Source organism: Cotesia typhae, unplaced genomic scaffold, assembly GCF_013202065.1.
Source record: "Cotesia typhae breed Kobodo isofemale line unplaced genomic scaffold, CoteBio_Ctyphae contig_33, whole genome shotgun sequence".
Classification (NCBI taxonomy): domain Eukaryota; kingdom Metazoa; phylum Arthropoda; class Insecta; order Hymenoptera; family Braconidae; genus Cotesia; species Cotesia typhae.
Genome location: NW_027423741.1, coordinates 2094706 through 2111252, shown reverse-complemented (window position 1 = coordinate 2111252; position 16547 = coordinate 2094706). Strand labels below are relative to the sequence as shown.

Genomic DNA, 16547 nt, shown 5'->3' with positions numbered 1-16547 from the left:
GAGAAAGGTATTCACGTCCATTTGAATAGCCCGTGACGTCAATGATCCCGTATTTCAACAGGTTATGGGCCCGGTAAGCTCACACTGCATTCGAGCAAGATTTATTGATCCAAAGACGTCATACGCTTGATTTTGGTCAAGCGACTGAACGAGTGTTTTAATAAATTCAAAAAATAATCAATTAATTTAATTTGGAAATAATTATTTGAGATTTTTATTTCATTGTAATGGTATAGAGATATTGAATGGACTTGGAGAATGGTCTTGGGCCAACCAGTGAGGTAGGAACAAGGAAACTGAGTACACCTCATCCATTTTAATTTCTCGGCAGCGCTTCCAGCATCCAGCGTATGGTTGTGGAAAGTGTATGTATGGATGAATGCATGTATGGGGCATGGTGGTGTACCTATTCTGTAGTGAACCTCTGGTGGAGGCATTGCTACTACTACCCCCTCGGGTCTTTCAGCGATGAACGTACGGTTAACGCTCGCGGATGCATGGAATTTTTCATTAAATCGCAGCGGTAGTAGGCAACCTACTGTGTTACCACCGCGCTTTACTATTACCATATCTACTCTGCTCTCTTTATTTTATTTTTCTCTCTCAGGTTTTTTGGCGCGTACCAACAATGCATCAGAGTGTATTTATAAGAGGTAATCTGTCTTCTTAAATCTTTTCACCGGCGTAAAAGATATTCAAATCGGCTCACTACTCGGTACTTGCAATTTTATCTAAAGTCGAACTTTTAAGAAAAACCGCTTTGATGGAATTATAAATCCATTTGTATTTGTTGGGGTTTTTAAAAATTAATTTAACTGTTACAATAATTATTCAATACTTCTAATTACAATACCGATAGTTTAGGTTTATTTTGCCAAAATTTTCCAGCATAATAATCAATTTATGGTTCTTTAAATATTTCTATTCCAATAACTTATAAAAATTTTTAAGTTGAATCGCGATTAAATTTATTTCGCTGGTTTCCAATTAAGTTTTTATATTGTCCTGCAATTACAATTGTTATCTGAAATCTATTACACATTCCTTTTTTTGACATAAAATGTAAAAATACAAAAACTTTATTGTTTAATTTAAATTGAAAATAATTTTATGAGCAAGATAAAAATGTAAAAAAAATTGGCGGGATTTTTCACATATAATTATCCTCCGCAGAATTCAAAGTTATAATTATTAATAATAAATTAATGTAAAAATGGATAATTGAAAAGTTGATTGAATTTATAATTAAAATCGAGTATAATAAAATATATATTATACTCGATTTTAATTTAGACTGTGATATTGATGAGTGTAATCAGATATTTTAGATCATTAATGGTTAATGCGGTGCATAAGATAAACCAAATCACGGTACAATCAATAATACCTGAATCCTAAATGAATATACATAGATGTTGACGTAGATGGAGACGGGAGAATAGCAGAATGACGGGGAAAAGGCAAACGGGTAAAGAGGGTAGAGAAGGATGATTTTGATTTAATGGTGTATTGGATAGGAAAACTAGAGAAATGGAATTAATTTGTGCTCATAGTAACATCTAAACCACCTTTTCCTTGTGAATTCAGTATAACCATGGTATGGAGGATGGAGAGAGTGGTATCATGATTTCTCTCAATTTTACGAGGTAAATTAAATCCTGGATCTGGCATCACTCGATCCTGCTAGAGCTACAGAGTCGAATCAACAAACTCGGCAATCCTTTTAGTAATTGCATTTCAAATTGGTATATCTGAAAATCTCATTCATTCATAAGATCTTTATCGACTCATTGACCTTTTTTATCATTTTATCTGACTAAATACACCTACTGATTTAATTTCCGTACGGACAATACATTTGTCCTCTATTAATAAACGAAACAAAGTGAAACAGAAAACACCGGATAAAAATTTTAATTAAAACTAAATTGTTGTCCCAAATTGATAGCTCGGCTCTTTATAAATATTAATTGGAAAGAAAATTCGTCATTTTCATTTAAATTTTTATTATGTGTTTTAATATATTCAAAATACCCGGAATTAAAATCATTATTCACCCGTCAAAATTATCAAAATATCAAGTATTAATACTTTGCCACGATAAAGGCTACTTCTTTTCTGACGGAACGATTAAAAGTCATAAAAATAGAATTTCTTCTCTGATCTAGGACAAGTACAAATGAATCAAATCGGATAAATTGTAATAATAAGTAGTACAATAGTAAAATAGTGGAATAAATTGTTTAATAAACAAGTTATCATCATACTGAGCCTAGTTGTCACATGAATGTATCACACACAAAACAAGAGGCGCAGTTTAATTAAAGCTTTGCCTTCTGTTTACTTATGCTATCAGCCCACAGAGCGCGCGCACATTATTGTGATAATTACCCGAAACTAAGTGTAACAATTGCAAAAACTGAAAACTCCCAGCAGTCGTCAATCAACGACCGCCTGATGGAGTTTTCAAATCTTCATTTTATGCTTATATAAATATTTATCTATTACATTATTATTTTGTGATTCATTTTTTAAAATGAATTTGGTTTTTTTATTTTTTATAAATTTATTTTGTGCAACTACAGCCTCTGGTCCCATTGCTGAAACTTCGTTTGGACCAGTTTTCGGAAAATGGATGAAAAGTCACTGGGGGTACAGAATCGCTGCCTATCTCGGTATCCCATATGCTGAACCACCACTTGGTATTCTTCGGTTTGAGGTAAATATTTTTTTTTTTAATAATAAATCACATTAAAAAATTGCTGACGATTGAATTTTTATTCAATGCAGAATATTGAATTTTTATAATAAAATATACTCAAGTATGTTAAAAATCATTTTTGTTAAATTTTAAACTCAAAATTTTAAATAAGAATTTCGATAAGCCAAAAAATCATAAGAGAGCTTTTTTGCAGGAAATTTAATCTTCTACACAAAAAAATTCTTTATCAACTTTATTGTATCTCTCATTTTTGAAATAGAATTTAGAATTTTCCTTCTAAAAAATTAGATACTGAGATTTTTCAAGAAATACTTTTGAAAAAAATTCCAGACTCCAGTGCCATGGATAAATAACTGGACAAAACTTCGCGACGCAACGGAAGATGGACCTATGTGTCCGCAATTGAATCGTTTTGGAGAATTTATAGGAGACGAGGATTGCCTGCATCTCAACATTTTTGTACCTGAGGTAAGAAGCTGCGCGTAGAAATGAATATAAAAAGAAAAAAAAATAAGAATAAAAATCTTTTTAGTATAAGAAAGCGTAGAAAATAAAAAGTTTTAAATTAAAAATAAAGTTTCGTGCATTAGATATTCTATAAAGTGAGGTAATTTATTATAAATGGGAAAGTTGGGCATTTTAGCGGTTGTATTATGCGCGGTGGTAAAAGTAACACGATCTCTATTGTCTGTGGAGGTCGTACGTTAATTAATGAAAAAGGAAAAACGGCGAGGTCGTGTATAACAAATTGCATGGATAATTTTACGCTGAATCTCTATAATGTCATAAAAGTATACACACTCTAACTACTTAAATGATTATCTTGTGCTCCTGTAATAATTAAAAAATTTTTTTTTCTCGTCTCGTATATTATTATATTTTAACCTTTTGATATAACTATACATACACCGGAGGTTAGATAACGGATGATAAGAGAAAAGCCGAACAAAATTTACATTTTTGTTTTATTTATGATAACAATAGTTTTATACTTAATATTTTTTTAATAATATTTAATGATAACTTTGTTAGCTTTACAGTTCTGAAAAATTGCCCGTTTTGGTGTTTGTTCACGGGGGTGCTTTCGTAACTGGGAGTAATAACAGCACTCTGTTATCGCCAAGTTATCTATTAGATCGTAAATTAATCCTTGTAACTGTTAATTATCGTCTCGGCATACTAGGCAAGTATTTACTTGAAATATTTCATGATAATTATTTTCATAAGACTATTTAATTCTCGATATAAAATATTCAACTCATCACTGTTGCAATAAAACTTGAAATATTTTAAAATGCGTTTCATTATTCATAATTATCTATTCTTCACAAAGATGAATTTATATTTTAATCCATCAGTTTAAAAAAAAAAAAAAAAAAAAAAAAATTGTTTTTATTAAAATTAACAAAAAACAAAACATGAAATTCAGATGAATGTTTAATGATTAAAAAATCAATTGGATGAGAAACTTTTATATTAAAAAAAAAAAAAAAATAACGAGAAAGTTGTCAATTATTTGTCGCATTTTATACAAACAATTTTATTTTCATTTCCATTTAAATTTTCAATTAATAATTAAAAGATAAAACCAAATTTTATATTCATTTTCTTTTAAATAATTAATTTAAAAATTAATTAATATTTCAAGTCATTTCCCACTATACTTTTTCGTAAATAAAAGATAGCAAATTTATTATATCCTGAATAATAAATTTATAAATTTATAAATTTCTATTCTCTTTCCAATCTGTTTCGTAAATAACAGACTTCGAATATTTGAAATTAATTAAACAAACATAAATCCTCTAAATCCTCAATGGTTATTTATTAAATTTATTTAAAGCAAGTTTTATGTTATTGTATAAATTGTTTGGTATTATAAATTTTAAAGGGTTTCTAAGCAGCGGGAATGAGGCTTCTCCGGGTAACTACGGTATAAAAGACGTGCTTGAAGCTTTAAAATGGATACAAGAGAATATCGAGCACTTTGGTGGTGATCCAACTTCGGTAACATTGAGCGGACAGAGTGCTGGTGCTTCACTGGCTCACCATTTAGGACTTTCTAAGCGGACCGAAGGCCTCTTTGACAAGCTTATCACTCACTCTGGAGTAGCGAACGCTCCTTGGGGGATCCACCCCTCACACCACGCCAAAACCCGGTACACATTTGTCGCTTTAGCCGGTCAAGTCGGCTGCGGTCCTCCACGGAAAACCTCTGACTTTGACTACGCCTTCGGCGACTGGCAGGACAACGAAAATATCACGCAGAGTGATGAAGACATTATTGACTGTCTGAGACAAGTCGACCCCAAACACCTCACTTCACAGCTTAGTTTCTTTGTACGTTTTGATAAAATTTCTCCGGAAAAAAATTTTCTATTGCAGCCAATATTTATATCAGGCCTGATGTGGTCTAATTATGCAAATTGTCATGATATTGACCAAAATTGGTTTAATAATTGATTGAATAAAAAATCAACCTAAAAATTATATTTATTTTAGAAATAAACTCTCCAGTAGGGAGAAGATTCAGCAATCATGCGCCATCTGTTGGCCATTCTCAGAACTATCTCTCAAAATAATTATTCGTGGACATGTCAGGCCTGATATAAACAAAACTAAGAGTAATAAATGAGTAAATATTATTTTTAATCAAAAAATAAAGATAATAAATTATATTGACTCCGAATTTTGAAAATTGACTAATTTTGATATCAGAAAATTTTTTTACAATTGAAAATTTAAACAAATACCTTCTATTTCATTCATTTTATAGACATAATTCTCAAAAAGTAAATAGAGCGTAAAACTACTCTGAATAGAGTTGTCAGAAAAATATTGTTTAAACGGTTAAAAAAATACGGTGGTTTGTTTGCAGCAAGTATGGAACGGGCATTCATACTGTAACTTCGGCCCGACAATTGAAAGTGATTCTGAAGATGCTATTGTCATACAACATCCGCTGTCTACTATTGAGCGCGGAGAATTTCGTGATATTCCTTGGATCTCTGGAGTCGTATCTGATGAAGGTTTACTCAAATCAATGAGTAAGTAAACTCCCTTTTCACTCTTATGTAATTTATATTGTAACAAACTATCTTACTGTATTTATTTATTATATCATCGACCATTAAAAAGGTTTATTGGCTAACCCGCAATTGCTCGATGAATTCGAAAGCCAGTTTGAGGATGTGGTATCACTGTACCTCGAAACCGAGGAGATTATTATGAACGATACGGTATTCTCTGAAGAACTGATGAACTTTTATTCTCTGTTTGATGGTAATATCTCCACAGAGGCGTCCAATATAAATTTAACAGCGGTAAATTATTCTTCAAACGGTTAAATGGAGTATTATAATCCAATCAATATAATAGATTCATTTGATTCAATAAAACCTTGTTTCATTATTCTTACAGATGACAAGTGATGGATTAATGAATTATTGGATTTATGAAGCTTTGAATGCTCAAGCTATGAAAATGAATTCCAGTGTTTTTTTCTATGAATTTGCATACGAGGGAACTTTTACTTCAACTTATTCATACCAATATCCCCAGCGATATGGTAATTATTTCACCTCAAAAATTTATTCCCTCTGTTTGTGCACGTACTAGTAGTTTATTGTTTTTATAAAATTATTATTTCCAGGAATTGGACATGCTGACGATTTGAATTATTTATTTCCGATAAGTAATGTTAAATACCACGATCTGCAGTTGCATAACACGGCTGGAGATGAAACAATGATCAATATAATGACCGAAATGTGGGCAAATTTTGTTAGAACCGGGTGAGTACAAATTTTTTTCACTGAGAGACAAATAATTATTTTTCAAATAATTACCCAAAAAATTTGAGACTGATTATTTAAAATTTTTTCTTTTAAATAAAATTAAAAAAAAAATTATTTCTTAAAAGTTCTGAAAAAAAAAAAAATATTTCGAGCAAGTAAAATTAATCTCTCAGTTTTGGTATTTAAATATTGACGAGTTGACTGACAAAGTGGCCAAAATGATTGACGGCAATCATCGTGATAATTATGATGATAGACGTAAATTAAGTAGTATATACTTGAGTGCAACGGGAGTGCTTAATTTATCAGACATACATTCTCGTGATGCCGCTCAGAAAATCGATCAAACGATATCCGATCTCCTTCATTTATTCACAGAATACCTCGAGCGCGGCTAACACCAGATTGGGAACCGTATCAAGAGGATTTCCGATTCATGAAGCTCGGCATGGGAAGATCGCCGGTTATTTCGATGGAGGAGGACTTCCTGCCGATTAGAATGGAGTTCTGGCGCAATCTCATGAGTAATGTATCGGCACCCATGGAACTCATTTTCCCTACTCGAGAAGAAGATCAAGACGAAGATCTCGAGGAGATTCTTGAGGAAGAAACTGATCAAACTGATCAATCAAACATAAATCTATTGAACCCCTTCCTCATGCTATTGCCAGTTACGATTTGCTTTCTGTACTTCGTACATTGTTAATGTTAGATAGACACCGCAGTTGTTATTTTATTTTAAGATGTTAACTGTTGATATTTATATTACTTTAATTAATCTGTTGACGTTATTATATACAATAAAGCATGCTCTAGCGAAGAGTTATCTTTTTTATCGTTTGTTATTTAGCGAGCAAACATCCCACTATATATTTATAGTATATTATGTTATATTGTAAATCTTATAAAGCACAGCAGAGAATTGTACGAAGATTTGTATAAATTTTATTCAGAGAAACATTTTCATCGGCGGAAATGTGTAAACTTAAAAACGGAAATTCACATCTTGAAGCGCTTTTACAAACTTAAACCGAAGTTTATGAACCCTCCAACTGTTAATCATGTACTACAATCGCATTATAAAGTTTAGTCTTTGTTCCAACTCCTCTGAGCGTAGCTTAAAGTGAAAAACAGCAACAACTATTCTAGCAACAGCAATATCTCGACATTTCTCTGTTTGAATAAGATCCAATCAAATAGATTGTTCAAATAAAAGCTTTTGCTTAATTTGTACAACTTTACAGTAAAAATTAATAAGAAAATTTTATAAATATTTACCGAATTAAATTACACTGTGTTATTTATTGAGCGAGATTTGATGTTTGTGATTTTTAACACGCTTTTATTAGCTACGCTCTTACTGTATCGATCTATCATTTTAACGGAATAATAAAAATTCTTCAATTTAAGAATTTCAATCAAATAATGCCTGGCTTTAATTAAATTATATTAGAAAGAATGAAAAATATAAAATTATAGTTTAAAAAATATTTTGTAATTTTTAATTTAGTTAAAACGTGTTTTTTGGTTTATTTGAAGTTAATTTCTATTTTTAGTCCTAGTGTATCTCATTCTTTTCTTCTTCATCATCTATTACTATTAGACCATTTGACCAGAAGAGAATAAAAGGTTGGCTTTGTCGTTCAACCTGATACTGATTGAACGAGAACGAGCCAACGAATGAACGAACGAGTATAGGACAGGACAACATAGGGAATTCGAGGATTCTCGGTCCCATTTCACTGAAGTAGTAATGGTCGGGCAATTTGCAGGCGTACAGTAGGGAAAAAACTGCAATCGAACGACCTGTGTGTTGTTCGTTGAAAACACAAAGAAAAAAATACTGGGCACGCAAAAGGAGCCAAAAAAAGAACGTCCAATAAACTAAAAAAGTAAATAAATAAAATGAAATAAAATAAAATAGAGAAGAGAGGAGAGAAAAATAATAAAAATAGATAAACTGACAGCGTAGCTGTTTGAATGTGCGTCGTCGTTTGAAGCTGCATCAAGAGTGTGCCAGAATAGTACGCCGCTGCATAGAGTAGAGAATGCGGTGAAAATGGCCCCTGGAGAGACATTATTCGATTGCATTCACGCGCACGCTGCGGTCGCAAACGTAAACCGGGCAACACACATTGATTGACAATTTGCATAGACAAATAAGTTTTGTACTGATGAGGTGAGAGTGTGTTTATCTAGCAGTCGAATAATTGTTTTCGTCCGATAACTCTAAAACCCCTTTACATTTTACATTTGCAATTTTTCCGCGCCACAAAATCAAAGAGGAACTTCCATTCATTACTGTTAATTCTATGTAACAGACGGCGCTACTGTATAATGTTAATAACAAAACTTTATATCGCGGTGCAAATTTACATTTGCTTTGATCCAGTCAGTCAGAAAATAATTTTGCACATACGCGGAATTTTAGAAACTTTTTTTACCTTTGAAAGCACGAGAGCAATGCTGTTTTGTTAATTCCTTAATGCAGAATGGAATTTAAAAATATTTCATTAAAATTTAGATGTACAGAAAATTTTAGCAATGATAAATAATTTTTTGTTTGCATGTAAAATTTAATTTTGTTAAAATTAAAAATTTTGATTTCAAGGAAAATGTTTGAAGTATCTTTTGTATGACTTACCCTTCGTGTGTTTAAATCCGTAATAGGTTTACTGTAACTTCGAATAAAATTGAAGGATCTCTCGAAAAATTCAAACCTACAATTAAAATATCAAAAGAATTTAATGTAAAAATTGGAATAAATTTTTTTCCAAAAATTGAATATTGAAATTATTTTTGTTGTAAATAATATTGGTCAAAATGATGTTTTTTTACTGATTAAATTTGAAATGCGGATCTGCAGTTCATCGAAAATTATTATCAGTCTCGAAAAAAGCTAAATTGAGGACCGACGTGGCAGACGAGGGTGAAGCTAGTAGTAATAAATAAAAAATGAAAATAGGTGGTAAAAAAGTAAATAATCAGTATGCAGGGAGGCTGGCGGGTAGCTCACTGGATAGGCAACTAGCATGATGCATTTCCCGTACTTTAGCGAGATGGAAATCAAGCATCGATTACGGGAACACGATACCGGGCTTGTACGGGTTTGCATATCGTATATGATAGTAGCCTCCGGGCATAAATCGCACAATGTGCTAATGCGACATATTGTTCGCGGCAGTAAAAATTGCCCCTCGTTACAGGTCACAATGCAAGTCGAGCTTTCGTCCCCTTTCGAACTACACGACTTTCACAAAGTTATAGACTGGAGCTTGCAAATTCAACGTCACCTCAATCATTTCCATCTTCAAGTTATGAACACACACACACACGCACACGTTTGTAATTCATGTATGATGTATGATAAATGCCGTGTGTTATTGCTGATTTGATTTAATAATAAAAATAGTTTGTAAAAGAAATAAAAATTAAATTTTAATTAAAAATTTATTTTTTTTCTTTTAATTTTAAATCTAAGAAAAAAATTGCACTGTGTTATTTAAAAAGAAATAATCATGGGATTTAAATTAAATCTGTTTTCAAACGATTAAAATGATTATACAGCTAAATACTTCCAATCAAAAGTGGATAATAAAAAAAAATAATAATAATATAAAAATGATTACGACAACAAGGAGGATGAGAACGATAAACGACATGGTTGTTATGTATGCGATAACCGGATAGAATTCGATTAATCGCGAAATGAGGTTCTTGGCCTAGAAACCGCCGACAACATCCCCAGTATAAGAGTCTCCTGGGTAACCTACACTGCGAGCGTGTAGGAGTGAAGGTATGCTAGACCCGAGACCCGAGTCAGCGAGGGTTACATTATAATATACACATACATATTGTATAGGTAGATATCCCAATAGCTCCAGAAATTCCCACGTGGTGCGACCCCTCACTATTTATTCGTACATACTCGATAAAAAAAAATTTTTTTATCGAATATTTTGAATTAATTATTGATCAAGTTCAACTGATTTTTCTTTGGGACATTCCGGAAAGTTAAGAAATAAAAAAATATATATTCGGTGCCTGGCGTAAATTTATAAATTTAAAATTACTGTCCAAATTGAAACCCGGAAAAATATTGAAGTTTTAACTTTAAATAATTCACTCAACATTTTCTTTCTATCGGAGTTTTTTATAATTTATAATACACTTTCCCGGTACAGTATGAGTACGGTAAGAGCGTTCTTACAGAGAATAAAAAATTATCTTGTGACTACTGATCCAGTGAATTACGAAATTAAAAGCAAAAAAAGGGTTTTTTTTTTTTTTTTTTTTTTTTTAAAGTAACTTATCTTTTGTTTCTCAACTCTTTGTGAAAAGTAGCTTTGAAAAAAAAAAACACTTCCTCTGATGGCTGCGGTATATTTAAGGCCAGCTGCTCCGCGGCAAAGGCAGTAAAAAATACACTTATAGCTTTTTTTACCCTGACTCTTTGTTCTGCATACAAAAATATTAAATGGATACTCTAACAATTTATAATAAATAATAAATTTTATCATATTTAATTATACATTTAACTTTAAGCTTCCTATTCTGTAATTTTATAACTTACACTCAAAGCAACCGAGTTACACTTTTACATATTTAAATTAAGTCGACTCCCGAGTATAATTTTTTGTACTCTAATCACGATAATAAACAACGTTAAAATATAATTCCGGTTGATGAAAACATTAAATTTGAAAGAAAATGTGTCGCTTAATTAAAAAAAAATTTATTTTTATTCCTAAAATAGTTGACAGTGTAATTATAAAAAAAAAAAAAAAAAAAAAAAAAAATACAATTTATTAATTCACTACAAACCTACAAAAGAACAACAAAAAATCAATCAATTGGAATACATACATCAGATCGATTGTCCTCTGACATCTTTCGTAGTTCAAAAATTGCACCGGACAACGAGGCGTCTGTGCGATCGAATGGTCCGACGAGTTTTTCGGTACGACGCTCAAATTTACATGAATTGAATGGAGCGTGGCAGAAAGCGAGACAAAATAACCTGAACAGTACTGCACCGTACACCTCTTTTTATTTATATATATATATGTGAATATATGTATACATATATAAATATAAATATATACATAAACCGAGCAGAGGGATTTTAAGTTATCTCTCTCTGGCTTGCACACGTAACTCTCTCTCTGTAAAGCCCCGCGCCTATATTCAGTATTTCGTGCATCGTCACATATCCAGAGTGCCGATGCGGAAGAAGAGTTAATTGTTGCATTGAGTATTTTATTTTATATATATCTATATAATTTTTGTATTTTCAATCTACTGGTATGCTATGCTATTATTGTCACTGTTATAAATACCAATTAAATAACAAAAATCTAAATTGACAATTGACGACACAGATGCAAAAACACACCCAAGACCAAATACAAGTTTTACTAATAACAAACAAATATTTGTTTAAACTCAAGCATGCGTATATCAGCTGGAGGATGGGCTCCACTGTGAACAGAAGCATCATCTTCAAAAGCTCTGTACGTAGGGTACATATGTGTGTAGTAAAGACTGTGTGGAAAATAATAGAGCTAAAATAGACGAAAATCGAATGTTTTACTGTCAGCGCATCTGCCACAAACATCTATTTCCTCTATTCTTTATAAACTTCTCTATCACTTCATTTCTTGTGTACTGGTTTCATTTTAAAAGTTTACTTTTACGTCTTCATTTCTCTCTATTTACTATATTTATTTCATTTCACCGTGTACACTACAAACGCATAGCAGTATCTCGTCAAGTGTACACAAGAAAAAAAGGTCAAAATAAATCAAATAAAATCCCGGTTACTTCAGGTATTCTAAATACGGAAAAATTTCCGAGAGAAATGAAAAACGATGACATCCAAGTACACATTCAGTTGGAATTAAAAAAAACATCGTATATAAAGGATCTACTAGAAAATATCATAAAGCAAAATACGTCTTTTGACGTCGAAAATATTTTATTAAAGATTTATAACTACAATAAATCTTGATTTTTATTTCATTTATTTATACATTAATTTTATAACACTAAAATTAGTACTTAATTTATTTATTTAAATCTTAAATTAGTATTGAAGAATATTCTTAAAAAATTTCCTCCAATTTCTTCAAATTTTTTCTGTTTAAAATTCCATAATTAATTTGTTAAAAGATATTCAAGTGTCTGTCCCTTTAACTAACACAAAATTAGTAATCCTATTATTAAATTCGATAAGTTCATCAAAAACTAAAGACCTTCTAATAAATGTAAGCACAAGTAAATATCATGCATAAATAATACCTAATTTGTGAGGACGGACCCAAGAGCCAATACAATAATAAAAAACAATTACTTAATTACTCGACCTGTCGTGGTTCGGTCTCCCCTAATACAAATGTCTCTAATAATTTATAATGATGAAAATAGACGACCGACATTTTACCATCGACAAAATATTTCATGAAAGATTATACATTCTCGTTAGTTAGTAATGATAACATCAGAATATATATTATCAAATACATACACGAAGAATTAGATGGACATGTAATGCATCATCGCCGGGGTGATCATTGAAGTGGAATAGAATGACAGAGGTGAGGGATGGTGGAGCATCAGTGGAGAGCATAGCGGGGAATCCGAGGGTTTGCGCGGAATTTCCTGGTGCTTTCGCGTTTTGGCGTCAAGCCTAGAGTGGTCTCATGAGGTGGTGTGAGCCACAATATCATCTGTATGTGTAATTACACACATATATACAGTATTCAGTATACAGTGTAACATTATAGTTGTAGTTTAACGTTATGTAATAGGTAAATGTTGCGCCAGTGTAGAACACTGATACTGGGTCCAGCTTGGGTACATCCAACGTCGAGTCGTATAGTCATATCATAACCCCTTATAGAATGCCGGGCGGTGAACCTCCGACGCAGAGCACTGAGCAAGCGTCCGTAGGTTGGCACATACCTAGTAAATTATGTAGGTAAAGCTTCATCTCCCGCTCGACAAATTCAAATCCACGGATTTAACCTCCTGGCCGGGGGATTACGAGATGTATTCTCTATGGGGGTGCCGGCGCCGCGTTGATGATGGTGTTTAAATAATACCTAACTATATAATATTCAAGTCTACTTTATTTATACTACATACTATATACTGCTGGCTAATGCATCGATAAACTTTTTATTAGCTGGTAGATGGACTCTTCACTAAAGTGTACGCCCAATCTCCAATATTAAACCACCGGTAGCTTATAATCCATTGGATTTTACGCAGTACAACTTTCATGGATCAATTCATCATTAATTTAATCACCAATTATTATTATTATTATTGTTAAATTTGTTTTTGAATAAAAATTGTCAAATACGGTTGATTTATTTTCAACATTTATCCTCACAAGATGTTTATAAGTATGAAATAAAATAAAATAATATTTTAAGGAACTTTAAAAAAAAATTCCATGTATTTAATTATTGTTATTGTCTTTTTTTTTTTTTGAAGTGATTTTGAGTTAAAAAAAAATTCATAATTTTTTTTTCAATTATTAAAATCAAGACTAATTAAAAAAAAAATTTTAACAAATAATTATAAGTACTACTTGAGTTTGTAAAAAGCATTAAATTCTGAGAATTTTATTTTTAATTAATTTACATGAACAGATGTATTATATGATAATAACGATATCATAATTAAAGGCAGATGAAAAACACGAGGACCACTGCGATACTCGTATATTATTAATTAAATAAATGACTTGCTTTTAAATGATGCTAAAAAGTTATCAAATAATAAGTAAATAAACTAGAAAACTAATTAATTAGTCAACATGAACACAAAAAGTCTAATTGAATTTAACATACTCCCGTGACGTGATGGCGTATGCCCGGGCTGGGCTGTAAGCCTCACGAAATAACCACAGACTTCTAAAACCACTGCGGCGTATACACACAAGCTTTAACCTGCAAGCATGCACCATACCCTTCAAAACAATATTACCGAAGAAAATTACCGGGGCTGGGCTGTGCTCGGCCTGGGGCCTAGGGGTATGAGCGGTGATGCATGTGTTTGATCGTTGTGGTTGACCAATAGTCGTCTGTCGTCTCTGAGTAAGGTACAACGATGCCAACAATGATGACAACGACACACAATGATGTTAATGATATGCTGGTCGCAACATCAGAAGCCTGAGAATACTGATGTCAAAGTTAAGCGTATACGTAATCCGACTGACGACTGACGTTAGCGTGCTTCTCTATATCTATACATACTTCTTTGTCTATATATATATATATATATATATATATATATATATATATATATATATATATATATATATATATATATATATAGGTATAGGTGGTGGATGGTAGATTTATCCCGAGCGAGCGAGTGAGTGACTAAGGGGATAGAATTGTCCTGAATTGTATAGGTAATATAATGTAATGCTGTATCAGCGATTGAGAGCATCCAGCTAGCTGCCGCGAGACGCGACTGGTATAGAATCACCCTCTCTACCCGCTACTCTCTATCCTCCGCATCGGCTATTCTCTAACACGCTCAGGGATTCCCTTTGAAATCTCCCAGTGGACACCAATACTCGGTAAACGTAATTCTACAAATCTAAATGCAGTTATTGATGTTGTGGCTGATGTTTCCCAATCTACTGTGTCAAAATTCCTCTTGATTGCATAGACACTTGATCAACCCAAAAGTCCTTCCTTGCTGTTCCTCATTCTCACGCTTATCAACCGAAAAAATTCATAAACATCACGTCATAACTCGGAATTTACACGCTGAGATAAAATGTCCGTATCGATTTTAATTTTTTCTTAATTTTTCAAGAAATACATTGGTTGGTTTTTTGAAAATGCATTAATCGAGTTGTCTAAGGTATTAATTTAAATTATTAAATCAAAAATAAATTTTTACAACCTTCTCAACAACTAATATGTTCTATTTTTTTCCGAAATTTTATAAATAAAAATATTCAAAACAATTGATTTAAAAAAGCAATTCCTGTAATTAGTATTTTACACATTTAAAACTTTTAATAACACATTTAAAACTTCTATCAACTCTATGATCCAGAGTATAGTGACAAAAAATGAACTCCGAGTAGAGGTCATTTTCTTGTGACTTTCAGCAGAGAAGATAAAATTTTAAACAAGTTCATAGTTCATATGGACACAGATAATCTCTAGTCAGTTCACTTGGTTAGGTTTCTCCTGGTGGGCACTCACTTGTACGTATTCCAACGCACATCCATGCCGATGACGGTGTAGCAGGACACAAATGCACCAGTGGCACATACTTGGGATATAATCCTTGGTCAGAGGGCTTACATCAAAGCCCAAAGCATCGCACAGTGCAGAGTATACTAGTATAACATATTCTCTATGAGCATCATACCAGACAGGCTAATATCTCTTTGACGACACACTTTTCCAACAAAACTTGCTGTGTACGTATAAATGTACGTGTGTGCATATATGAGTTTTCATCTCACTTGTGCATTCACGATTCAAATTTCAGCAGAAAGACCGATTGAATATAGCCAAAAGGAATGTCTATAGATGTGAATATATGTGTATATATATATATATATTTATATAAGAGTAAATGAACACCGAGAATCCTCTGTCATTTCTCGTCGAGCAAAGTGGGTTGATTATAATTCCCATGGTGAATTAGTCAGATGTAGATGTAGAGAGGAATGGAATTTTCCACCAAAACGGAATATTGGTATTGGCTTATATTACGCTTTTACCTGTACTCTCTAGTGTTGTGAACCGACTGGTGCCCTTGTGTGCTATCTGTGTCTGCACACCAAACAATTTACATTTACTCGGAGAATTAATTACATTTAAGCATTACAGCGAAAACAAATAAACATAATAATCAGAGCAGAGTAAATTGAATAAAAAATTAAATTCATTTATAAAGCTGAGCAAAGAAATATTTTGTAATTTGCTTTTTGTTGAACATTAATATAAAATCAAATTTTTGTATTTTTTCTTATAATTATTCTT

At 32.1% G+C, this 16547-nt stretch overlaps 2 protein-coding genes across 12 annotated transcripts in view; one reads left to right on the top strand and one right to left on the bottom strand.

Moving 5' to 3' along the window:
- The window catches only part of Heph (polypyrimidine tract-binding protein 1 heph), a 166498-nt gene that overhangs the window by 129828 nt on the left and 20123 nt on the right, over nucleotides 1-16547 (bottom strand). For 8 of the 11 annotated variants that reach the window (XM_074241073.1, XM_074241074.1, XM_074241063.1 and 5 more), the window contains one exon: nucleotides 9164-9239. The exons of the other annotated variants lie outside the window; for them this stretch is intronic. The gene's annotated coding sequence lies outside the window, so the exon portion shown is untranslated. The remainder of the gene's footprint in view (nucleotides 1-9163; nucleotides 9240-16547) is intronic. 11 annotated transcript variants of the gene reach the window in all.
- LOC141526209 (carboxylic ester hydrolase) lies at nucleotides 2452-7345 on the top strand. The gene is made up of 9 exons (XM_074241062.1): nucleotides 2452-2719; nucleotides 3053-3190; nucleotides 3755-3905; nucleotides 4614-5062; nucleotides 5601-5769; nucleotides 5861-6045; nucleotides 6143-6290; nucleotides 6375-6516; nucleotides 6898-7345. The coding sequence occupies exons 1-9, from the start codon at nucleotides 2537-2539 to the stop codon at nucleotides 7223-7225; spliced, it is 1893 nt and encodes a 630-aa protein (XP_074097163.1). The 5' UTR covers nucleotides 2452-2536; the 3' UTR covers nucleotides 7226-7345.

Excerpts from the sequence above, each read along its gene's own strand:
- LOC141526209 (XM_074241062.1), top strand. The coding sequence starts at position 2,537 with ATGAATTTGGTTTTTTTATTTTTTATAAATTTATTTTGTGCAACTACA. Across the intron at positions 6,291-6,374 it reads CCAATATCCCCAGCGATATG|GAATTGGACATGCTGACGAT; the intron begins GTAATTATTTCA and ends TATTATTTCCAG. Across the intron at positions 6,517-6,897 it reads GCAAATTTTGTTAGAACCGG|AATACCTCGAGCGCGGCTAA; the intron begins GTGAGTACAAAT and ends ATTTATTCACAG.